General features: G+C 39.9%; 1 protein-coding gene across 2 annotated transcripts in view; it reads left to right on the forward strand.

Annotated features, from left to right (window-relative positions):
- Shroom4 (shroom family member 4) overlaps positions 1-25,699 on the forward strand; it is a 102,187-nt gene extending 76,488 nt beyond the window's left edge. For both annotated transcript variants that reach the window (XM_031385774.1, XM_031385856.1), the window contains exons 5-8: positions 12,359-13,171; positions 17,719-17,899; positions 20,460-20,729; positions 21,661-25,699. In XM_031385774.1, the coding sequence (XP_031241634.1) occupies positions 12,359-13,171; positions 17,719-17,899; positions 20,460-20,729; positions 21,661-21,930 (1,534 nt within the window). In that variant the 3' untranslated portion in view covers positions 21,931-25,699. The remainder of the gene's footprint in view (positions 1-12,358; positions 13,172-17,718; positions 17,900-20,459; positions 20,730-21,660) is intronic.
- Positions 25,700-26,393: the final 694 nt, after the last annotated feature.

The raw sequence follows: 26,393 nt of genomic DNA on the forward strand, positions 1-26,393 counted from the left end.
GAGACAGAGACAGAGGGAGGGAGGGAGAGAGAGTCTTTCCCCTCATTATTCCATTCTGACTTTATATCCTCTGACTCCTGCTATTCCTTTCCCAAAGCCCTCCTCTGCCTGTCTGGTTTCTATTGTTATTCCTTGTTGTACACTCACATCTGAGGGTCTGGAGCTAAGAAATACTAATAGGAGACAACATGCAGCATTTGGGGGGTGGTCTGGATTACCTCACTTACTATAATCTTTTCTAGGCCCATCATTTTACCTACAAATTTCATAATTTCATTTTTCTTTATAGCTGAATAGCATGCTATAGCATATTTTATACCTTGTCTTCATTATTTACTTATCTGTTGAAGGACATTGAGGGTGTTCCCATGTCCTAGCTATTGTGGATAAGGCAACAATGAAGCTGGCTAAGCAAGAATCTTTATAGTAGAATATCTAATCCTTTGAGTACATACCAAGGATTGGTATAAAGCTGGGCCATGGTAGATTTATTTTTAGCTTTTTGAGAATTCTCCACACTAATTTTCATAGTGACTGAACCAGTTTGCAGTCCCACCAACAGTGAATGAGTCCTTCCCCCTATTTGTTGTTAGTTATTTTGTTTATCTTTGTCATTCTTGACTGAGTAAGGTATATAAAAGCTTTTCTTTGCATTTTCCCAATTCCTAGGGATGCTGAACATTTTATTTGGAGGAATTTCTTAACCATTTTTTTCTTCTTTTAAGAACTCTCTATTCAGGTCCCTAGCCCAGTTTTTGGATGGGTCATTTGTTTTTGCCTCCTTGTTTTTTGAGTTCTTTATATAGTCTAGATAGTATTACTCCTCTGTATGGATGTTTTTTGAGTTCTTTATATAGTCTAGATAGTATTACTCCTCTGTATGGATGACAAGGATTCTTTCTTATTCCATTGGCCTCCAGTTTACTTGGTTGGTTGTTTCCTTAGCTATACAGAAGAGTTTTAGTTTGATGGGCTCCCACTTTGTTAACTGTTGGCCTTAGTTCTCTGGCTCACAGAGTCTTGTTCAGAAAAGTCCTTTCCTACACCCATACCTTGTAGAGTACTGCCTGTGTTTTCTTCTAGCAGTTTTAGTGTTTGGGGTTTGAAAGTGAGGTCTTTTATCCACTTGGACCTAATTTTTGTGCCAAGTGATTAATAGTGATCTAATCTCATTTCATTCAGTTTTCCTAGCACCATTTGTTGAAAATAGTGTATTTAGTGTATGATGGTTCCTCTTTGTCAAATATCAGCTCCAAATACTCTTGTTTGGGTCTTCTATTTTATTCCATTAGTCTGCATGTCTGCTTTCATGCCATTGCCATATGTTTTTTATTACTATAGTACATGATATACCTTGAAGTCTGGAACAGTGATCCCTTCACTACTATTCTTTTTATTCAGGACTGATTTAGTTATCTGTGGTCTTTTCTGGTTCCATATGATTTTTACTGGGTTTTTTCCTATGAAGATAATTGTAGGTATTTTGATTAGTATTATACTGAAACTGTAAAATGTTTTTGGTAGGATGGTCATTTTCACAATATTAGTTCTACCAATGTATGAACATAGGGTGTCTTTCCATCGTGTCTTTCATATTATCTTTCTTCAGAGGTTTCACATGGTCTTTTCTTTTTTCTTATTTTATTTTATTTTTTATTATATATTTTCTTATTTACATTTCAAATGATATCTCATCTCCTTGTTACCCCTCCAAAAACAACAATAAAAACAAAAACAAACCCCTGTTCCCTCCCCTCCCCCTGCTCACCAACCCACCCTCTCCCACTTATTGACCCTGGCATTCCCCTACACTGGGGCACAGAACCTTCACAGGGCCAAGGGCCTCTCCTCCTATTGATGACCGACTTGGCCATCCTCTACTATACATATGCTGCCAGAGCCATTAGTCCCCCCATGTGTACTCTTTGGTGGATGGTTTAGTCCCTGGGAGCTCTGAGGGTATTAGTTAGATTTTCGTTGTAGAGTTCCTTCATCTTCTTGGATAGGTTTATTCCAGGATATTTTATTGTCTTTCATCTCCAAGACAATTTTGTTGTCTGATTTTTTAAAAAAAAAATCCAGTAATTGTTTAAAGCAAGTTTGGGTTTAAGAGCAGTTTGAAGAGTCAAAGGACTAGGTATATAACAATTATCTACTCCAGAAATGAATGAACTAATTATTTCCATCAGCCTTGTATCATTTAACCCCTTGGTAATCAACATCAAAATAAGTTTGAAGAAAAGAGCATGCCTTTGGAGGGCACTCTGACTGTACTAATTTATAGTACCATAACTTTATCTGGAGACAGCATGCTCCAAAAAATCTACTTACTGGAAGTTGTTGCAGTATAAATCAGCCCTAATATGAAAAGAACTGGTCTTCCAATGCTTGAGGTATAGAGAGCCTTCCTGAGCATTAAAGAGCCACTCACATCAGAGGGGAAGATGCAGATATGCTTATAGGAAAGGGAAGAAGTACCCACAATGAGGTCTCATCAAATATTGCTGTATATGATCAATGAGAAGAAAATCCTCCATAGTCCCTGCCTTTCCAGGTTTTTTGTTTGTTTGTTTGTTTGTTTTGGGGGGTTGTTTTGTGCTTTTGAGACAGGGTTTCTCTGTGTAACAGAACCTTGGCTCTCCTGGACTTGCATTGTCTTGCTTTGTAGACCAGGCTAGCCTTGAACTTACAAGAGATCCACCTGTGTTTCCCTCCTGAGAGCTGGAATTAAAGATGTGTGCCACCTCACCCTGTTGGCTTTTCTAGTTTTAATAATTGAAGAAAATGATGAAAGTGATACATGTCTTGTGAAACCACTGCATCGCATAAGGTCTAGATTGGAAATCAAGATAGAGAAGGGGGGGAAATACAAGCACGAGATGTAGGAATTACCAACTCGGTTTATATGATGAGGGGTAGGAACAGCAGGACTAGTTTCACATCCAACCTAGTTGGAACAAACAGCTATACACCCAAACAACAACAACATCCCTACCAGGCTTCACTCTGGTTTTTTGCTTCTATTCTGTGGTTCAGGAAGCACTTACTTAGAATCCCTTGAGTTGCTGTTTAAAATTTAGGCTTCTAGGATTCACTGCAGAGATTGAAATCCCAATTAGGGACAAGGCTGTATATATTTGCTTGTAAGCAATTCCCCCAGATAATTTTGATTAGGAGTCACCTTGATTAAGGACTGTTGTCCAAAGCTAGTGGTGCCCAACTTTTGGATTATGTCCCAGAAAGAAGTTTTAGAGCATGTACCTCTGACATAGACTAGCATTATAGTTTATTCACAAAACTCTTAGGTTCACTAATTTCTTAATACTTATATTCTGATTAATAAAATCAAGAATTGTAAACATAAATGAAATACTAGGAACCTAACACCTGGGACTTGAGAAAATGGGGTGACCTCAACAAAAAATAAACCAGGTAAGGGCTTAGAGTCAAACATTTTAAAGTGTAGCTGCAGTGGAAGGATGCTTTAATTTTTCTGAAAACATGGATCTCTCCACCAAAATGAAGGGAAAAGCACCCACAAAAGTACCAGTGATTATTAATACCTCACTAATCCTCAGGCATTAGGGACCAAGTATTGGAAAATGGGTAGGGTTTTATTTCAGCTCACAGTTTTGAAGATTTCTCCCAGTGACCCATTGGCTCCATTGCTTTGGGCCTGTGCTGAGACAATATGTCCCGGCTAGAGAACATGATGCAGAAGGCCTGTTCACCTCATGTTTGGGTGTAAAACTTAATAGGAGAAGAATCCTGAAATTTCCTCAGAGGAAACATGCCCAGCAACCTAGGACTTCCTACTAGTTACCACCTCTAAATATTTTCATCAGCTCCTAATAGCACTAAGGTTATAACCAAACCTTTAAGATGTGAGCTTTTGAGGCTCATTCCAGATCCATATCTTAGCAAGAAGTGTGGCAGTTTGAATAGGAATGGCCCGTGTAGATTCATGTGCTTGAATGTTTGGCCATCAGGAATGGCACTATTAGGAGGTATGGCCTTGTTGGAGTAGGTCTGGCTTCATCAGAGTGTCACTAGAGCATGAGCTTTGAGGTCTCAGAAGCTCAAGCCAGGCCTTGTGACTATGTCCATTCATGCTGCCTTCAGATCAAGATATAGAACTCTCAGCTCATCCTTCAGCACCATGTCTGCCTGGATACTATCCTGCTTCCTGACATGATACTGGACTAAACCTTTGAACCTGTAAACCAGCCCCAATTAAATGTTATCCTTTATAATAGTTGCCGTGGTCATGGTGTCTGTTCACAGCAGTAAAATCCTAACTCAGACAAGTAGGAAGTAGCATCTTGTGGAAGCATCATATTTTTCGAGATGTGTAGCAAAGGCCTTCACTAGACTTGAGTATTAATTACAGCACAGGTGCTTCAGGTACCTGATTAGAAGTAATGTAGTGATCTTAGAGTACCATAGCAGACATAAGCCAGAAATAAAGTTAGAGAGCTTTGTGTGGTTGATAAAATTAATAATTTATATTAGCTTATACCACTCCAAAGAAATAAGGAATTTAGCATACTTGCTATGCAAACAAAGCCATAAGCTAAATGCTGCTCCTCCCTCTACCACCAACACACATATACCTCAGTTATATTCTAAAGACGTTGGAAGCTACTCTCTCATTTACCTATTATTTATTGTTCTTTTTGCTTAGTGGCTTTGCCCTTGGTGCTAGGGTACAATAGATGTGATTTTTTTTTTACCATTGTCATAAAGACATTTCTGAGTACTTGCTGTGCATTAGATGCTATGTTGGATCCTGGTGATAATATAGTAGTGAACATGACATGGCTGTCACCTTCAAAACCATCATGATTAAGGAGTAGGCATCTTAGCAGTACTGTATTACGAAGTTTGATGGGCTATCCACTTGGCCCCATACTTGAGTGAGTGGAGAATCAAAAAAGACTTCCTCAGGAAAGTGATAATTAAAAGTGAATTTGACAAGTCACAGAAAGGAAGGAAAAAGAATGAGATAGAAAGGAAACAGAATATATATGGGCAAGGAATAGAAGTGTGAGAAGGGGCCCTCATAAAACACAGCAAGGGCTATGTGTTTTCTGAATACTTTAGGCTCCAGGCATGGAAGTATATAACATCCGTTTTATGCTTTATGTTAACCTTGAATGTTACTAAATATTTTGAATTTCTATGTCCACTTTTTAAAAAATATTTATTTATTATTATATGTAAGTACACTGTAGCTGTCTTCAGATACACCAGAAGAGGGCATCAGATCTCATTACAGATGGTTGTGAACCACCATGTGGTTGCTGGGATTTGAACTCAAGACCTTCGGGAGAGCAGTCAGTGCTCTTACCCACTGAGCCATCTCTCTAGCCCCATATGTCCACTTTTTATGATGTATATTGATTTTACATAGTAACAGAATTCATAAAGAAAAATTCTCCAAGTGTATCATATATTTACCAACACATATCGCATGCTTATTACATTATCATATACTTACACATATTACATTAGATCCATTAGTACAGCTCCGTCTTTGTTTTTCTATTGCTGTGAAGAGACACTGTGACCATGGCAACTCTTATAAGAAAACATTTAATTGGGGCTAGCTTACAGTTTTCAAAGTTTAGTCCATTATCGTCATGGCAGCATGTAGGCAGACATGATGCTGGAGAAGGAGCTGAGAATTCTATATCTTGATCCACTGGCAGCAGAAATAAATGCCACATAGGGAGTGGCTTGAACATCTGAGACCTCACATACTGTCTCCACAGTGGCACACTTCATCCAACAAGGCCATGCCTCCTAATAGTGCTGCTCTCTATGAGACTGTGAGGCCCAATTTCATTCAAACTACTACAAGTTCCTCACCAAGTATTTAAAATTTTCTAGTATGCCAAAAAGACTAGTACGTATTTTTGTACAATTGATTCTATATCTTGCCTTTTATTTTTGTGATAGTTCTATAGATTTTTGTATAAGTTGTACTCAGATCAATTGCGTTACTTTGAGCAGCTATAGAATATTCCATATTTAGCTCTTTCTATTTTATTATAATTCCTATACAAAGACATTTAGAATATTTCCATCATTGTGATTATGCACAAAGCTATAATGAATATCCTTATACATATCCAACTGAGTTCATGTTGAAATATAAACATAGAATATATGTATACATATAATATATAAATATATGAAATCTTTAGCAATTGAATTGCTGGGTCAAATGATAAGCAATCTTGAGTCTCCTTTCTTTACAAATGACCTTTGTAAAATTACACCAGTGTACACTTCCACCAAGAGATAGCCTGTTTTCTTACACCCTTATAAATTCTTATTTTAGAATGGTTCATTATCATTTGTATATATAGTTTAAAAGTTTATATGTGGGTGAACATTTTCTGTTATATTGATAAGACATCCTCATTTTGCTATGAATGATATACTTTTTCTTTCTCTGTTGTTGGTTTCTATTGTTTGGTTAGTATGCTGCACACAGCAAAGGCACACATATATTTGTTTTTTAATTTAATTTTTTTTAACTTTTCACATTATATCCTACTCACTGCCCCCTCCCAGTCACCCAGTCCCACAATCCCTCCCCCATCACACCTTCCCTTCTCTTCTGAGTGGGTAGGGGTCCCCTGGCTATCCCCCAACCCTGGCACTTCAATTCTCTATGAGGCTAGGTGCATCCTCTCCCACTGAGACCAGAAAAGGCAGCCCAGCTAGAAGAACATATCCCCACATGCAGGCAACAGCTTTTAGAATAGCCCACATGAAAGCCAAGCTGCACATCTGTTAGTTTTATATGTGTGTGTGTGTGTGTGTGTGTGTGTGTGTATGTGTATATGTATATATATGTGTGTGTGTGTGTATGTGTGTGTGTGTGTGTGTGTGTATGCCTAGGTCCAGGCGTGTATGTTTTTTGGTTGGTGGTTCAGACTCAGAGCCCCAAGGGTCCAGGTCAGTTGACTCTGTTGGACTTCCTGTGGGTTCTTATCCTCTTAGAAAAGGTCTATAATCCTTCCTCCTATTCTTCCATAAGAGTCCCCAAGCTCCCTCCAGTGTTTGGCTGTGGGTGTCTGCATCTGTCTGAGTCAGCTGCTGGGTGGAGTCTCTCAGGACTGCCATGCTCCTGTCTGCAAGCATAACAGTGAATCATTAATAATGTTAGAGATTGATGGCTACCCAGAGTGTGGGTCTCAAGTTGAGCTGGTTGTTGGTTGTCTGTTCCCTCAGTCTCTGCTCCATCCCCTGAAAGGTACTGGACTCTTAGTTGCATAGAGAACAAACAGAGATTTTCTAAAGATATCATCATCACATTTTAGTTTTATTTCTAATACTCTTCTCATCATAAATTTTTAATTTTTTATAAATCAACTATATCACCTTTCTTTGATTATTTCTGTATTTAGTGACTTACATTAGAATTTAATCTTTAGATTAAAGCTTTTCTTGTTTTCTATTTTTCTCTACAATTTATAATAATGTCTTTTTTACATTTGAAATTTTATATGTGTGTGTGTGAACTTCATTGGAGTGACATAAAGATTTGACTTTATCACTAATAACTGTCTAGTTGTTCCCAAACTGTACGCATCTTTCCTAGCTTACCTTACCATAAACTAACTTCACATGGGTTTGAATTTACTTTACCAGTTTAGCATTCTATGGGTTTTGTCATTTTTATTACTTAATTAGAGTAAGGCCAAGTTGGCCTTAGGCTTGTGTCAATCAACCTGCTTCAGCCTCCTCCCCAAGTGTTGGGATTATAGGTGTGTGTAGCTACTTCCAGCCAGTATTGTGTATGTTACATCAAGAATCCACCATTCTAATTGTGAGACTACCTTATTTCCTGTAACTTTAGAACATATTTTGTAAATGGTAAAGCTCCACCTCCCTTAGGACTTTTTGCTTCTCTTCATGGTAATCACCACCATTTTATTTTCCCATATAATATTTAGAATGATGTTCCAAAAATCTTATCTGCTGGCAAATTTATTGGACCCATATTAAGTTTATATATTAATTTGGGTAGATTTGATATCTTTACAGTGTTGAGTCATCCTTGCTAGGAAACTGTATGTCTTTTAGTTCATGTACGTATTGTTTTATGTCCTTTAATAAAGTTTTCTAGTTTTCTGCAGATAGGTCTACAATATTTCCTGCTTGGGTTTATTTCTAGATATTTTATCTTTTTAATTGCTGTGCCAAGTATGATCTTACCCTCCATTATATTTTCTAATTGTTGTATGCATAAGAAAGTTGATTTCTATATATTCATCTTATACCCGGACACCTTATTGAATTTTCTTACTGTTGGTATTGCATTCTCACTTATCATGAGTTTTCAGATAAATACTATCTTCCAATGTTAATATGTCTATCATTTCAAATCACATATAAAGCATTTTTCGAACATTATTAAGTACTAATTGGGAAAGTGGGCAGTTTCCCTTGTTCCTAGTTTTTATAAGAATGTCTCCACTGTTTTGCTTCGGGGCCAAAGATATAGCTCTTTGATAAAACATTAGCCTAACATGCATGAGGCCCTGGATCTTGGTGCTTTCATAGGACTAGCTATATTTTCCTACTAGGAGATTTTCAAGTCTAGAAAGGTTTGAGGATCACAATCAAATATCTTTTAGGATCAGAGAAGTTGTTTTGTAACATTTATCTTTTGATTTATTAGTATTATCAACTATATAAATAGATTTTTAACACTAAATGAGATTTTTTTAAAAAAAGATTTCTATATATGAGTATACTGCCTTCATGCACACCAGATCCCATTATGGACGGTTGTGAGGGACCATGTGGTTGCTGGGAATTGAACTCAGGACCTCTGGAAGAGTAGTTAATGCTCTTTACCACTGAGCCATCTCTCCAGCCCCTAGGCAAGATTTTAATTTCTAAAGTGAACATGCATGTTTATGATGTATTTTTTAAACATCCTTCTGGATTCTCTTTACTAATACTTTAACTTTTTTGTATATATATTCTTAGATAAGACTGGTGAAAAATTAACTGGAATCTTAAAAAGCAAGTATAGTTTTTGTTAATGTTTTCTCTTATTTTAGTTTTAACTATTATGGTCTGTGGTCAATTGGAACAGTCTTAATTTTGTTTCTGACTTTATTTGTTGGCCTTTATGGTACCTGTAGTTTGCTTATGATGTTTGGTTCTATGCTTTTTTGGTACAAAAAGATTCAGGGCTCTGGGTATGAAAAGATAGGCCTATAATGATAGATTTTACATGGCTAACAAATGAGGATTTAAAGTTCTAAACCAACCTGGACTATGTAACAAGGCTCTGTCTCAAACACACATATGCACACACATGCACACACATATACACACACATGCAGGCACACATGCATATACACACATACATATATATATAGTATGGGGATGCATATATACATTTGTGTGGCTGTATGTGTGAGAGAGTGAGTGAGTGTGTGTGTTTGTGTTCACACCTAAAGAACAAGAAGGAAGAAAGGGAAATATTTAGTGTAATTAGATCCTTATCATGTATTCCAGTTGCTAGCATTATAGTGTTCTTTTCAAGGAAAAATGAATGCAAAGTAGAATCAGGGTAATTAAGAATAACAGAGAAGGTCACCAGGAGAGGCCTCCCTGCCTGATATAGATTTGTCATCTTTTGGCTGTCCTCCACTACTTTGTATTTTCTCTCTTAAAGGAGATGTGAGGTTAGACAGTTTGGGAGGGTAAAGACGTAGGCCAAGACCCAGATGAGGATAGTGGAGATATATGGGTAGGAATTTCTGAGCCACATGGGAACTAATGATGAGGACAATGATGCTTTGTTTCCATTTCATCTGAACTTGGTTAGCATTATGTATACTGTTAATTTTTTTTTAAGAAGTAGTCTCAGCCATCATCACAACTGTTGAATGCATAGTCTGTCTGCTGGTCTAATTGAGCCCTTAGAATTTCCTGACAGTAGGACTCAGCATGATGTTGATTGCTCACAGGCTACCATAGGAAATCAGATCATAAGTTTAAAGGGCTTAACTCTTTATAATCAGCTGAAGAGGTGTCATTTGATTTTGATAAATCTTACCATGTTGAAGTTTGACATTTTATAAATGAAGATATTTCTCTTATAACTTAAAAATATTATTTCTCCTTATTAGAGATCATATTTTAAATTTCAAATTTTCTTATGTATATAAACATAAGTAGAATATTAAGTACATATGCACATATATAGCACTGATCAAAAGTTATCTCAGAAGATTTACTGAATAATCTTTATCTCCTTGTTTTCAACGTTTTTATAGGGTGTTTTTATGGCCTACCTTATTTCTTGTTTTTGTTTTTTTTTTAAGACAGGGTCTCTCTATTATATAGCACTGACTATCTTAGACTTTACTATGCAACCCAGGCAAGCCATGAACTCATAGAGATCTACCTGTCTCCTGAATACTGGGATTAAAGGAATGTGCTACCATACCTGGCTAGTCTATCTTATTTCTAAATTCACTGTTTTGTTCTGTTCATAATATACGTTTACTTGTATCTCTTTCATAAGATATATATGCATATATGTGTATGTATATATAATTTAAAACAATTTTAAAATTTTAATATATTTTGATCATATTTTTCTCCTTCCCCAAGTCCTTCCAGATCCTCTCCTCCTCCTTACCCACCTGTTAAGTTCCTTTTCAAAAAACAACCAAAAACCCAATGCAACAACAGAACCCCACCAAACTAAGAAAACAAAATAAAACTACCTTCCCAATCCAAACTGTACCCAAATACAGGTATACACAAAAACCTGTGGAATCTATTACACATTGCTCAACTATTCCTGAACATGAGACTTGTCCTGGAGAGGTTGATCTACCCCATGTCACTCTATTGGAGAAAACTGATTTTCCTTCTCCCAGCAAGCATAAGTGACAGTTCTGTTGTTAACCTTTACCATAGTGGCTTGGTCTTCATTCATTCATCATTCATTCATTCATTCATTCATTCATCTATCCATCCATCTTTCCATCCTTCCATTTATTCATTTCTAAAAAATAACAAAATATAATAAGATAAAATAAAAACTATCATAAAGGCAAAGCAACAGAAGGAAACTAGCCCAAGAGAAGGCACAAGAATCATTTGTTTACATACTTAAGTCTCCCATAAAAAACACTAAACTGGAAGCCATGATATATACACAGAGGACCTGGTACAGACCTGTTTAGGCCCTGTGCTTGCATCTTCAGTTTCCAAGTTCATATGAGCTTTGCTTATGTTATTAATCCTTCTTTGCCCCATCTTCAATTTTTCTGTAATAGAATACTCCTTAATAGATTACTTTGCTCACTTTTGAGAGTTAGTTTTCAGAAAAGCCTAGAATTCAATGATTCCTTTTGACATTTCAGAAGAAATTTTTTTTTGTCAAGAGTGGCAGATACTTGTGAATAACTTATTCCACATGTAGGCACAGGGAAGGTATATGTAGTTTATTTATAATATACATTGCATCACATTGGCAATGGAAGTGAGGAGTGACATAAAAGAATTTATGAACTTTAGATAGTAAAGTATTAAAATGTGTGGATTCTGGGTAGTAAGTGAGAATATAGATATTCATTATGGAAACCACTATTTCTAAACACCAGAAACGTTTCATTAAAAAAAATAGAGAAAATCAACAAATGAACCACCAGGATTGTAAGCCCTAGACTATTGCACATCCAGTCTGAGTGCTTTAAACAGACTGAGGTACCACATGTCTATTTAGACTTTGTAGCTAAATAGTTCAAGTTCAGATCGTAGCTCTACCACATAACCTTTATAACCCTGGACAAATTACATATACTGACTATGTCTTGGTTTCTCAAACGATAAAATCCAAACTATAAGAATTACCTCCTAGGTTTATTGTAAGGAGAAAATAAATTGGACCATGGAGAGCATTGAAAGTATACATTAGTGCAGTGGTTCTCAACCTGTGGGTCACCCCTTTGGGGTTGCATATCAGATCTCCAGCATATCAGACATTCATATTATGATTCATAACAGTAGGAAAAGTACAGTTATGGAGTAGCAATGAAAATAATTTTATGGTTGGGTGGGTTATCACAATGTAAGAAACTGTATTAGGAAGGTTGAGCATTAGGAAGGTTGAGAACCACTGCTCTACTGTTTAGTACTTAGTTTATACAAAAAAGAATGTTTGCTGTCATTGTTATTATATTCTTATTTTTGCTACACATGTTAGAATTCTGTGGCCATTTTAACATTTCAGAAATTATGTCATCTAAAATATGGGGCCCATCTATCACATGCTTGTCTTGGTTAATGCTTATCTGCTGTTTTGCAGGGAAATGGCTCATTCTAAGGCCAGCTTTTCATTGTCTACTCCCTTCCGACCTTGCATTGAGAACCCAGCACTGGACTTGTCAAACTACCGAGCAGTCTCTTCTCTTGACATCCTTGGAGACTTCAAACGTGCCTCGAACAAACCAGAGGAATCTTCAGTTTATGAGGATGAGAACTCCGTTGCCTCCATGCCCCGCCCACTGCGGAGCCGAGCCTTCTCTGAGAGTCACATCAGTTTAGAGCCTCAAAACACCCAGGCCTGGGGAAAACATCAGAGGGAATCATTTAATAAAGGCAATGAGACTCAACCAGACACTCTTGGGGTCCGAAAGAAGGCCTTTCCTCCCCCTCGCCCTCCTCCTCCCAACTGGGAAAAATATAGGCTCTTCCGTGCAGCACAGCTGCAACAGCAGCAGCAGCAGCAACAACAGCAACAGCAGCAACAGCAGCAGCAGCAGCAGCAACAGCAGCAACAGCAGCGATGTGAAGAAGAGGAAGAGGAGAAGGAGCAAGAGGAAGAGGAAGAGAAAGAGGAGGACTTACCACCCCAGTATTTTAGTTCAGAAACAACTGGTTCATGTGCCCCTAATACAGAGGAGCAGCCACAGTCCCTGAAGATGGGCCACCAGGAAGCTTCAAGGCGGGGTTCACAGAGCCTCCAAGAGCAAGAGGCCTTTGCTCTGCATCCTAGCAATTTTGTGCCTCCAGTAAGGGGCTGCACTATACCCCAGCCTCCGAAAGCTCAACCTCCTTGTTATTATGGCATTCATGGACTATGGAGGACAAGTGAGCAAGAAGCTACTGTGACCCAAAAGTAAGTGTTTGCGAAAGCTATTGGGTCACAGACAAGGCAGCCAGCAACATGAATTGAATTTCTCCTCTACCACTCACGAGCTGTCTGACACTGATCCTTAGTTGTCTTATTTGGGAAAAAGTCATGATAATGCACCACTACTACCCAATTCTGACTGTTAAGATATTGCATGTAAAGGACATGAGCAGAAGTTTGTTACACAATAGGTTCTCAGGAAGTGGAAGTTGAGGTTTTTATCCCTATCATTAAGAAAATATGGTATTGTTTGTCAGTGTATCTTTAAGCTTTATATCAATATCTGACCCCTGATCATGAAAGCATAAACCATTCTTTGCCTATCCTAGGCCTTCCCTAGGCCTTCCCTGAACCCTGGCTCCTGTGTGCTTTTGCAAGGTAGCCTGGGCCTCTGAATTCTTTCCCCAACCCCAGAAGAATGTTGTTGCACTTAACACAGTGATAATTCCTTATAACAACTAAGGGCATTCTTTGTCTTTCCCACCTTCTTGTTTCCCTGCTTTGCATTTGCTTTGCCAGATAGTAGGCAATAGTCGGCAGGGTGAGCTGCGAGATCAAAACAGGACTCTGGACTGCCATGGACTCCTACGTGAATGCTAATCTAAATATCATGCTGTGTGCCTGTTCTTTTTTTTCTCCCAAACAGAAACACCATGATGGCCATTGCTCAGTGCTTGGGCTCTTTGCTCTGCCTGGCCTCTTTCAGAGCTCCACTGGGGATGAGCAGACAGGTGTCCCCTAATTGCTTTCTTTAAATCTTTTTATAGCAGGATCTTGCCTGGGAGGAGTTGCTATTAGAAGTACCTTGTTTATGTGACTTTTATGGACAGGCTAATCTTGTTACTTGGTTATCTGGAGCTGATTGAGCAGTTCTCTGAGGTGCCATAAGGAAAACATTTATAAATCCCAGCTTCTGGGCTCTGTGAGAAGCCCTTAGCAGACCACATGTGGCTACCTCTCAAGCTGCCTTATTGTGACTGGAAAATACATTGCAGAAACCAACTGTGCTGTGGTTGTTATGTGTCACAGCTGAGAGATTGAAAGGTTACCTGGCAGATAGTAGGCATTGAACTAATATTTCAAAAGACAAAATAGATAATCAAATAAGTTTTCAATTAAGCATTTTCTATGTGCCAGACACTGCCTAGCGTTTAATGTACATGATTTAAGTTATTCTTCCCAACATCCCTGTTGGCCATTAATATCTCCATTTGACAAATGAGGTAGCTGAAGTTGAGCAAAATAAGGGACTAATTAATTCAGTATTATGCAGCAAAGGCTCAAATCCAGATCTGTCTGCCTCTAAATCTAGGCTGCTGCAACTGCCATAGCCTCCTCGTTGTCATCCTCCTCCTCCTGCAACCTCTTTTGGAAAGATCTTGTTCTTTTAGTTGTCTGGAGCTTTACATTATCTTCTCTCTTATAGGGTAATATGTGACAGAAGTAGCAGTTCCAGGCTATGGAACTTTTTATGAACTTTTATTGTCTTGGCCCAGGCTACTGAGAAAGAAACCACTATTACTATCACCCACTTCCAAGATTTATTTATAACAAATTATAAAATGCAAGGGAATACATTTGGTTGCACACAGCCTCAGCTTCTAGCTGCCAAAATCAATTCTAGATGTTTCTTCAATTGATAAAAATTTAAAGAAGAATATTACTTCCATCACAGCTGATGTTTCTTCACCTGTTTCCTATGTGCTGAGCATGATTTTAAGTATTTTCATGGACAGAGCATTCTTTACATGGGATGTACTCTTTTTTGGCGGTTACAATGTACAAATACAACATGAAACTCAGTAGAAACGACACTTTAAAGTCAGGAAGTGTCGCCCTTTTCCTAAGCTAGCAAGAGGCTGTATGGTAACCTTTTGTGGTGCTGGGAAACAGCAGTGGCAGGCAGCCCTGTAATCATCAAAGAAACCGCTGACATTCGATAGTGAGTTGTGCTGCTAAGTTGTGAGGTTTGGAAGGTCAGGTGTAGTTATAAGTAATTTTAATTTAGGATGGGCTTACTGGGGCATTGATTTACTCTCCCCAAACAGACCTAAAAAGAGTTATAACTACCCCCCTTTCAGATGAGAAAAGTGAAGCTAAGGGAGGGCATATAACTCTCTCACAGGCTCACAGCTAACCAGAACCCAGGCAGTCTAGCTCATTGCTGGCAGCATCATTTTGGGATCTCAAGTCCTGGAAAAGATTCTTTTCAGACCCTAGGAAAGTACAAGATAGTGTCAGAGCCAATAGACATGTAAGGTTTTCAGTGTGAAATGCAAATAAAGACAGCCATGTTTTAGCCATGTGAAACTATAGTATCTCTACCACACATTTACTTCTTAGGTACAGATTTGGTAACACACATGCAAGGCATGGGAATGATCAAATGTTGTTCCCATCTAATAACTAGTGCCAGTATAGATCTCGTTGGCTTTGTGGAGTCTAAGCACGTCTGTCATAGCTCAGTGGAAGGTTCTGAGCTTTCATGTACTGTTTACTTTCAAATTCAGATTAGGTTCTTATAGATTTCTTGTAATCCCTTCCCTGTTCATGAAGGTAATGAGAAAAATAACCCTAGAGCACAGTGCTTAACATGATCTACTGTCATGTGGTGCAGGGCCATAGCTGCTGAGAAACTGACTTTCCATGCAGCACATGAATTTTGATTTTTACCGTTTCTGACTCAGAACATTGACATGTATCATAAGTTCTTAGAAACAGGAGTCCTCAAAGTTCATTTATTTGTATTATCTCCATAATATTCTCTCTTCTCTGATATCAAAGACATAGTCCAGCTAGAAAGTTCCTTATAAATAGGGGTTTGTAGAGTATCAAGTTGTTCATTTCTCACTATCACAGGGTATAAAGAATAAAAGCACAGATGTGGAGTTAGGTTGCTATTGGTGAGCAGTTCACTGTCTGCTGACCTGGAGAATATAATCTCACCTCTTGGTTCTTCATTTTACCTCTCTTTAAAGTGGCCATGATGATCATTCAGTTGTGTGTGTCCATATGTGCACATGTGTGTGCTGTGCACATGTGTATTACCTGTCTTAAGACAGTTTCTGGGGTATAACAAGCACTGTGTATATATTAGTATTATACTTCTAATCTTGAAAGCCTATGAGTAAAATAAATGTCTCTAGAGTGAGGAATATTGGCATGCCCAGGTTGCCTTTGTGTGATGAATTAAGAGACAGCATAGCATGAATCAGTAAATAGCTTTGGAGCCTCTTTAGCCATTATATTTGACCTTTATCTAAGAGCTACAAATAGCTGCAGAAATGACTAATGAGTTTCTCCTATTTTCCCTTTCAAACAGCTAGAGGTTAGAAAGAGCTGGTGACACAGACAGGTGGATAGTAGAAATAGCTGCCCGGCAAAGGGTACATACACACAGACATACACAGACACACACAGATACACACACACACACACACACACACACACACACACACACAAGTGGGGTGGACTTTGCCCTTGCATAAACCCTGGGCAGAGTTCTCCCTTTCATTACTGAAACCTGACATAGCCTTCCTTTTCCCTTACTTCCACTAGACCAGAAGCCTTAATGGCAGAAGAGCCCAAATCTAAGCCAGGGTGGGGCCAGAACTACTTTCCTAAAGAGAAATTCTCTTTCACTGTCTGGGGCTCTGAGAAGCCAAATTTTATCCCCTTGGGCTTCGGTAATCCCAAGATAACAAGGTCTGCTGCTACACGTGTCGAGTCCCTGGGTGTCACTGGGTTCATCTTTCCCACATCATTCAGAATCAATGCAGGAGGCTGGGGCCAGTGAGAATATGCCACAAGTGGAGGGGTGCTGTCCCTTCTTAAGCTGAAGGGCTATCCTACAAGAGGCAGTATCTGAAGAGCGCAGGAGAAATGTGATGGGCTGTGACAAGTCCTTTGCAGGGATGCTGATCCCAGCGTTCAGAATGGTGAACATGGCTAAGGTCACAGGTGAGCTCTTTGCTGTGGGTCATCGACAGCAAAGGGGCCGTTTCAAGCAGGAGTGGCATCAGAATAAAAGAAAAGAGTATGAGGCAAGTCAGGGTATCATTGTGAACAAGCAGATCAGATAAAGCTGGGCTGAGTGGGCTCTGTACTTAGAGGAGAGGTCACCAAGCTTAGCGGAACACTTACTTCTCTGCTTCCCCTCACTGAAGGTTATGAATTATTAAGGCAACTCATTTATCATCAGAAGTCTACAATTTTGAGGTCTTGCAAGTTCTTCTATATTTTAATGGGGTTTTAAAGAGTAAGCCAAATGATACAGAAATCCTATGAACATAGGATTGAGGGACATAGAAGGATATGGAAATAGACTTCTTCATTCTTAAAGTTTACCTTCACTTGGCTTTTAGATCACCTTCATGTTACCTGTTTGTGTTTGAATGGTGCCTTCTGTTCCATTGTATTAGACCAGCTATGGGAAGTGCTGTCAAATATTACAGGTAGAGAAAACTAAGAAAAGAAAAACCTCAGTGGTCTCTCAACAAAAGTATTCAAATGGTCACCTTTTGTTTCCACAGACAAGAGTTTCAGCACTTCTCACCTCCTAAGGGGCCCTCAGGAATCCCTACCTCTTACTCAGCTTATTATAATATTTCCGTGGCCAAAGCAGAACTGCTGAACAAATTAAAACAGCAGCCTGAGATGGCAGAGGCAGGCCTGGGAGAGGAGGGAGTTGACTATGAACTGGCTCAAAAAAAGGTAAGGTTTTGGTATATCCCAGAGATTTTTAGCATTAAGTGTCAAGACAACGAGCCCTTCACATCCTCCAGCATTCCTTTTATACCTGTGTATGGAAACCAAACAGTCTCTCCTTAGTCTGTTCTCTAATCAATAGTAGCAGCAGTAATTATTCTTTCTAATCCTTAGGGCCATCACAATGTAGGGGTGTGTGTGTGAGAGAGAGAGAGAGAGAGGAGGGGGGAGGGAGAGAGACCGAGATAGAGAGACAGAGAGCTTGTGCAATAACCAAGGTAGGAGTGTGTTAGCGTATGAATGAGACTGGGCACTGAATCCAGGTAGGAGTGTGGTGTGTGTGTGTGTGTGTGTGTGTGTGTGTGTGTATGTATGTATGTATGTATGTAAATATGTATATATGTATCACTGGGGATTGAACTCAGGTATGTGCATGTGTATGTCTGTGTTTGTGTGTGTGTTACTGGAAATTGAACCCTAGAGCTTATGTGTGCTAAGCTGGTGCTTTGCTGTTAATATAAATGCTAAAACCTGAAACAGTCTCTCAGTTGTCTTATTTGAAGTATTTGGGATCAAATCTAGGGCCTAGCATATATTACAAATGCACGTTACACTGAGCCACACCCCCAACCAACCAACCCCCCTCACCCATCCCACCCCAACTCTGTAGTGGTTGAACCCAGAGCCCTGTACTTGCCAGGCAAGTGTTGACCACTGCTTTGTGGCTCTAGCCCTGGAAGGTAAATGCTACTGTTGCCCCCACAGTTTTGGTTTTTTTTTGTTTTGTTTTGTTTTTGCCAGCTAAAGGGATTACGTTTTCCAAGGGTCACAGACTAAATTATAGGTCCTAGACTGGATTTCTACTCTGCCATACTGTCCTTTTGAATTAAGCAAGCTAACTCACTGCCTAAGGCACATCAGAGATCTGGCCAATGGCAGTGCCATTAATTTGTATTCTCTGTAAGATTCTGGGAGAGAGAACAGACTGACTAAGGAGAAATTACAGGCTGGCAGACTATTGTTTCTTTGCAGTGATGGTCAATTATCTCTTGAAAATACAAAATAGATAAGTGGGGATGTTGTTGTTGTTGTTCCAAGCCTCCTTTCTCCCCTAAGCACAAGTAGCCTAGTTTTTTAACCAAGTTCCTGGAATCATTTTGTCCCCACCCCTTGCACTTACCTATTTTATTTCATAAGCAGATAGAGTTGTCATGGCAACCTCAAAGGCCCAATTTACCATTTTGTGGACATGTGAACTCAATGTAAATTGTTCGCCTGCCCATATTTCTCTTTCAGAACATGACTGGTAGGAAAACATAAGGCCATTTTCAAAAGTACTTCTTCCAGTTTCCCATCTGAAGCAAAATGTCAGGGAAATAATTGGACCATGGAAGTGTCAAATTTTATTGATCCAGATGCTCTTCCTTGGAATCTATGTTTCTTGAACATGGCAGAGAGCTGGTCCTTGCTTATTCAAGGCCTGGCCTTTCCAGGGACAAACATAATGAAAGTCTAGCCAAGGGAAGAGAGATGACTGGAAATGGCAAAGAACAAAATAACAGAGTGATTTGTTATGACTGCTGGTAGGGCAAGGCTATGTTTGTGTGTAAGGAAGAAAGGGGAGGAAGGTCATCAATTTGCCATGTTCCAGAAAAACTGATCAGCTCTGGCTGAGCCTGTGATGAATCTGCAGCTTCATACAGTACACTTTCCCCAGGCTAAAGGTTCAGGATATAGAGCCCAGGTACTGAGGAGCAAAGTGTTCCTTCTGTTTATAGTTTTTCCCTCAGTCCCCAGAGGTTGGCCTCCTGCATGAATCCAAGACAATCCAAGAGGGCCATGCTTTGACACTGACATTGACTTTTTTATGAGAACATGGAAGGTGACAACACCGTTGAGAATTTTTTGAAACCTAGTTATGGCTCCCACTCATATCACTGGATTCCTGCCTCTCAGGGGATCTGGTTCTTTGCCCCACCCTTGCAAGCACAATCATGATGATTTCCTGACTTCTCCTGACAGTGGGCTTTGAAACCTCCTAGTCTCGGTCACCTTCATCATTTCCAAATGAACTCTTAGGCACACTTCAAACATAAGCGTTCCAGAATGCCTAAACTAGAAAGTATCTGATGACAATTCTTACTAATGCAGGGTCTTGGAAGGTCTCTAGCTCCTTTTTATTATAGTGTTGGTTGCATTTTTACAAATGTCACTTGGGTCCATGGGTAACAGTCATCTAACATCAAGAACTCTGGTGGTAACATGGAGATTCCTGTCAAACAGGGAGGGAAGGTAACTACTCAAGAAACTGGAATTACTTACCACTTGCTTAGGTTTCACTCCCAACCTATCTTTTCTCTCCCTCCCCTCATGTCCTTTCTCCCTCCATCTCTCCTTTCTTCTCCCTCTCCCTTCCATTTGTAATCTGTTCCTTTAGCCAAGGTTTTAGTCTGTAATCCCCTTGCCTCCACCTTCCAAGTGCTAGGAATACACGTGCTCTGCTAAGCCCAGATCAGGTTCTCTTGATGTCCATGTTCACCCTTTGTCTTCCGTATAACTCTTTTAGATTCAGCTCATTGAAAGCATTAGTCGAAAACTTTCTGTCCTGCGGGAGGCCCAGCGCGGGCTAGTGGATGACATCAATGCCAATGCTGCCCTTGGAGAGGAGGTAGAGGCCAACTTAAAAGCTGTCTGCAAATCCAATGAGTTTGAAAAGTATCATTTGTTTATTGGAGACCTGGACAGAGTGGTCAACCTGTTGTTGTCACTCTCTGGACGACTGGCCCGGGTAGAAAATGCTCTCAACAGCATCGATTCAGAGTCCAACCAGGAGAAGGTACAGATGGGGTCCCTGGGGGTGTAAGTGGAAGAAATTGCCTCTTTAATTTTTAAGGGAGAGTGAAAACCAGCATTAAAAGTGTAAGCACTGGCTTCTGAAGTGCTCTGAAGTTTTAGTTCTGCATGGTAGCTGTGTGTGACTATAAGCAATGTAGCCTTACTCTGTCTCACTTGCTTCATTTACAAAATGAAGTAAACATACAATCTATTTCATGTATTTTCTGTGAGGATTGAGATAATCCAAGTTAATTGAATAAAATAGGGTCCCAAACAGAGTGAATTAGTGCTAGCTGCTAATGGGGGTGTGGTGATGGTGGTGATAAGGGTGGGGGTGGTAGCAGAAGCAGCAACAGCAGCAGCAACAGGAAAAGCAGCATCAGCAGCAAATTTGCCTCTGATCCCCTTAGAGCTGCAAAGAGGCCCTCAATTTTACAGGTTAGTTCATTTGGTGATCATATTTGAATTAAACTCCATTACCTTTCTCTATACAAGTGGCTTTGAATCCACAGTAAGAGCTCCATCCACATGCATACACACGAACACACACATACACTCACATACACGCATGCATGTCCATTCACACACAGGCACCATATAGAAAGCATCACCATAGTGTAATTTGTTCAGTGATAGAAAGGACTTAGATCAGTTTTGTCAGAGGTTTCCTCTATGCCAAGCCAAGCAGTGGTCCATGGTTTAAAGACAGCCTTAGAGATGGGAAGAGGTGATTGTGCATCCCCATTGCTGCCGTGTTTGCCATGGGCAAAGGGGGGTTTCTGCATGAACGTGAACTTGAGAGCAGGGAATCTAAGGCTGATTAATTACCAAAATGGGTAGCTGCTCTGTGGCTGTGTCTTGGGTGACAGGCTGCTGTGCAGATAGATGCCTCGTGATAGGGATGGCATTTATTTGGTCCTCTGTTTCCCCAGTTGGTGCTGATAGAGAAGAAGCAGCAGCTGACAAACCAGTTGGCAGATGCCAAGGAGTTGAAGGAGCATGTGGATGGCAGGGAAAAGCTGGTGTTCAGCATGGTCTCCCGCTACCTGCCTCAGGACCAACTCCAAGATTACCAGCACTTTGTGAAGATGAAATCTGCTCTCATCATTGAACAGAGAGAGCTGGAGGAGAAGATCAAACTTGGAGAAGAGCAGCTTAAATGCCTCAGAGAGAGCCTGCACTTGGGGCCCAGCAGTTTTTAATTATACCAGGAGTGTGCCACTGCACCTCTGCCTAATACCCAGTGGAAAAGGGCTTTCAATCTTCAGGAGCAATTTGTTAGCCAAGTATATAGAAATTACTTAGCAGATGAGTCCAGACATCTACCTTGGCAAGCCATCAAGGAGAGCCTGGGAAGGCCCCAAGCTTCTCTTACAGAGCTGGAGCAAGGTGCGGCCACACTACTATGCTCGCTCTCAGTGAGCAAGGACTAAAAAGTGCCTTCATCTCTATATAAGCCACCAAAGACTTCACAAACTCAATGTTCTCCCTTACCACACTACTCTCCTGAGGTTCAAAGCTAAACTGCCTGTGCAATTTTCCCTCTTCCCTCGGGATAGTGACCTAGCTAGCTATTGTCCACCCAGATGTGCTTGACTTGAATACATTCACCTCACACCAGTTTCAGGGCCTCTGCCAAATATGACAGCAGGAGGCAAAGAAGGGGAGACTTCATATAAGGGGAACAAGCATGGAGTCTACCCAAGTATTCTTCCCTCTGGTCATAGCTTAAACAAAGTGGTTCCATGTCTACCCTCCCCAACACCTAGTTGATAGCATTGTTACTGCGGCCTTGGCCCTGTCTTCACATAATGGACCTGCCTCTTTGTATTTTATCCTGTCCTGCTATCACTAATCATCTTGTGCCAGGGTTTGGCTCTCTGAGCCTCTAACATATCTCTACTATAGTTGATTTTGCAGTAGAGCTTCGCTACTGGGGAAGAGGATTCTTATCATATTTCAGATGGTCTTTGATTATATTGATTTTTATGTTTTCTTTTTCTTTCTTAACTAATGAGGCAAAAAAAAATAAGTTAAGAAGAAAGAAAACATAAGCCTGAGTCCACCATGGCTAAGGAAGCAAGTGCCAAGGTCTTGAATTCTTCCTACCATAGCTTCGAGTAGCTAAGAAATTTCTCCCCTTGAACTTATAGCCTCTCAAGTTATGAAGCTTAGCTATGTGCTTCCTTGGGAGCTGGATGACTATAACCTTAACATTCCTGAATAGAGTTCAGTGTTCTAACTGCCTTTTGAAACCAAAGTCTCCTATAACTGAAAGATACAGGATACATGAATGAAAGAAAGTGGTTGTGGAAGGCGCTCTTCTAACAACTGCTTTCCCAGCCAGTGGCTAGCTCAAGGAACCAAAACCATGAGAGTATTTTCAGCCAGGGCCAGGCCTCGGAGCAAATTATGATTCATCCAGGATCTAGATGTATGCTATCCCTCCTTGTCTTTGGGGCCTGTGTAGTAAAGCATCCCTTCTGGTGGATGCCTGAAATCTTCGATAGTACCAAAGCTTGTAAATAGCACAATTGTTAATCTCATCACTGAGGGGACTAATAAGTGACTAAAGAAAGGCTGCCTGTATAGCATGGATACACTGGATAAATAGATGATTGATGATCCATGTGGGATGGAGCAAACTTTCATCACACTACATAGAATGGCACATAATTTAAAACTGATCAGCCGTTTGACTCTACAATGTTCCATTTAATATTGTCAACCATGGTTGAGCATGAGAACGGAAACTCTGGAAAGTCAAACTGCAGGTAAGAGGGATTAGTGTGCAAAGCACTAAAGCTATTGCTCTCACCAAGACCTGACATAGGTAGCCAGCTTCTGTCCTGGAAAAGCATTCAAGTGGGCAATTAGCAAGAGAGGACTCGTCATCAAACTGCCCTTCTCTCTAGCTCAGTCTTCTGTTCCCTACTAACTAGGTACATTTCTTGATGATGTCGCCTAACAATATCTCCGAAGCCCAAAACAACCAAGCCCTGGCATCCCCACCTGTTACAGCTGAGTTCCTCAGGGTCCTTGGACATTCCCTGTAGCTTCAGTGTTTCTTCATTCAACCAAAGAATTTGCCAAGGGACTTCATGGCTGCTACAAACACCAGCCACTCTCTTCTATTCTCTGCACACTGTGTCTGACAGCTATGGGAGAATCTTGGCTGGCAGGGTATTCTAAAGGGATGGGAACCTTTTCTATGAGCCATTGGGTATGCTTTTTAGTACTGCTGCCTCTGCAATAAGCACTGTTTATCTGTCAGTACTGCCATTCTCCCCTCAAATGGAAGATCACAAATTATTTTACACATGACCCTAAAAAGTATACTGAGCGGTGAAGCTCAGCTGCTGCTATGCTATGCTATGGTGTGCGGTGCTGTGCTGTGGTGTGCCATGAAGTACTGTGCAGCGCTGTGCTGCATTATGCTGTTCTGTGCTTTTTTTGTTCAGGATAGCTGAGAGTTTACTCAAAGGAAAATTGAAAGAGGTGAGAACTGTTTGAATAAAAGCCACACTTGCCTTACCTTTTTTAAAAATATAATGGGCCCTAGGACAATCAATAAGGAATTTGAAATGTCTTATACTAGGATAGTGGGAGTTATGTGTTCTGTCATTCTGGGATGTGTTTGGCTACGGTAGAACAAGGAGCAGTCACTTTACTGGATATCATGGCCGTAGGCTGGGTATTTGTAGCCTTCGTTAGGTTTATTATACCTTAAGTATATGATACCAAAAATACTATTAACTGTGGTTTGTGTTTGTTTGTTTGTTGTGTTGGCATTGTTAGAGGTGAAACCCAACACCTTATGTATACTGGGCAAGTGCTGTATCACTGAACTACAGCTCCAGCCTTAATTCTCAGTTTTTATCATTTGTCCCACCTCAAAATGGTTTATACAGTTGGAGTCAGAATGCAAGGCTGAGTTTCCAAACTATTTGAAAGATAACTTCAAAACTATGCTGAATAACAAAGCTCAATAGACCAAACTAACACTGGTATGACCTACTCTTGCTATGACCTTCCCACAGTGCAGGTCATCGCTGCAAAATACCAGTGCTACTTGGCATGGGTTATCTCTTTCTCTGGTTTTGGCTTCTGGGATCAGCCATCTTTCAAGGCCTCTGAGAAGATAGCAGTGTGAAAGTAGGTTAAAAGATTGGCCTGCCCCCTCAAAGGTTACTGATCATCCACTCTTTCCCTCCAAATACTTCCATAAATCTCATTGGATAATATGAAAGCAGGGTGGCAGATACAAAGGAATCAATGCAAGATTTGCAATCATATGCTTGCTCTTCTCCCATCCCCAGGGCTGTAGATAATTGACTCCCCTCAAGTCCCATGACTGAAGGCTCAGCTAAGACATAAAAGTAAATACCCAAGTGGAATCTAAGGGAATGGGATAGATGTACTGAAATTAAAGCCCTAAAAAGGGAGAAATTGGATGCATAGGAAAGGAAAGAGAGTAGAAATATGAAAAGCCTCTTTGAAGATTGGCTTCATATTTCTGTTTGCCATTTAACCTCACGTGCCAAGAAAGGTGCCTAAGGGGTACCAGAACCACATCCTCAACTCTAGGCTCCCTGGATGTGTCCCTTTTCTAATAACAAGCCTCAGATGGAGGAAGTTGGGTATACTTCTGGCTATGTCTACCTGTGTGGAAATTGGTAGCTCTTTCTTTGCCAGAGGAGCTATGTATGCCAGTAATAATTATGTGGCAGAATATTGTATTATTTGAAGATTAAATCCTTAGAAGGGGGTGGGGCGTAGGGCAGTGTATATAAAGAATCAGTGTTTGCTGTACAATTTTGGGAATTGTCTATCCCATGTAATGCTATTATTTTTCTGAATCTTACTGTTTCTACATTTGTGTCCTCCACCACTCCCTTCTTGGCTGACATCGATATGCCTGCCATATTGTCATCAAGGGTCATACTTCAATAAAAGGTGCTAAGGACAAAAGGACTTGTCTCTCATGTTTTGCTTGTGGTGTTGAAATACTCTAATAGACTGATGAAAAAATAGTCAAAAGGACTGTGGTTACTTATCTGTAGACTTCCCCACACAGCTATATGACCAAAGTCTTATTCATTATTCTTAAACTTATAGCCTGACACCTTAGGGATAGTTTTAATAATGTTCCATTCATTATCACAAGTAAAACAACAGGGCTTGCCATAGCCCTCTTAGTGGAATATGTTTTGGAGATCTATTCCTACTATCACTACTGAAGGATAAAAATAATCACCAGTCTTTCCCAGCACTAATATGTCACAAACATAACCTGGAAGACTATTTTATTGTCCTGATTTTATGCTTATCCTAACTATATTCTATGCCTCATGACTGAAGGGGAAGATGAGAGAAAGCAAAAGGGATCAAATTCAAAGCTTAAGTCCTTTCATAATCAGTAGCAATAAAGTCTTGAAGGTGGTGGAGGCCTATGGCCTATGTGCCTCCTATTAGGCTCACATCATTGTTACAGTAAGGATTAAGTTTTCAAAACCTACTTTTTTGGTGACATGTCCAGACTGTAGCAATATACAAAATCAAAGCAGTCTGAAAAGGAAATAAAATAATTCTTGACAAAGACATGATAAATGTTTGAGGTGATGGCTATATCAATTACTTCATCTGATCTACACATTGCTAATAT

This window comes from Mastomys coucha, chromosome X (genome assembly GCF_008632895.1).
Source record: "Mastomys coucha isolate ucsf_1 chromosome X, UCSF_Mcou_1, whole genome shotgun sequence".
Classification (NCBI taxonomy): Eukaryota; Metazoa; Chordata; class Mammalia; order Rodentia; family Muridae; genus Mastomys; species Mastomys coucha.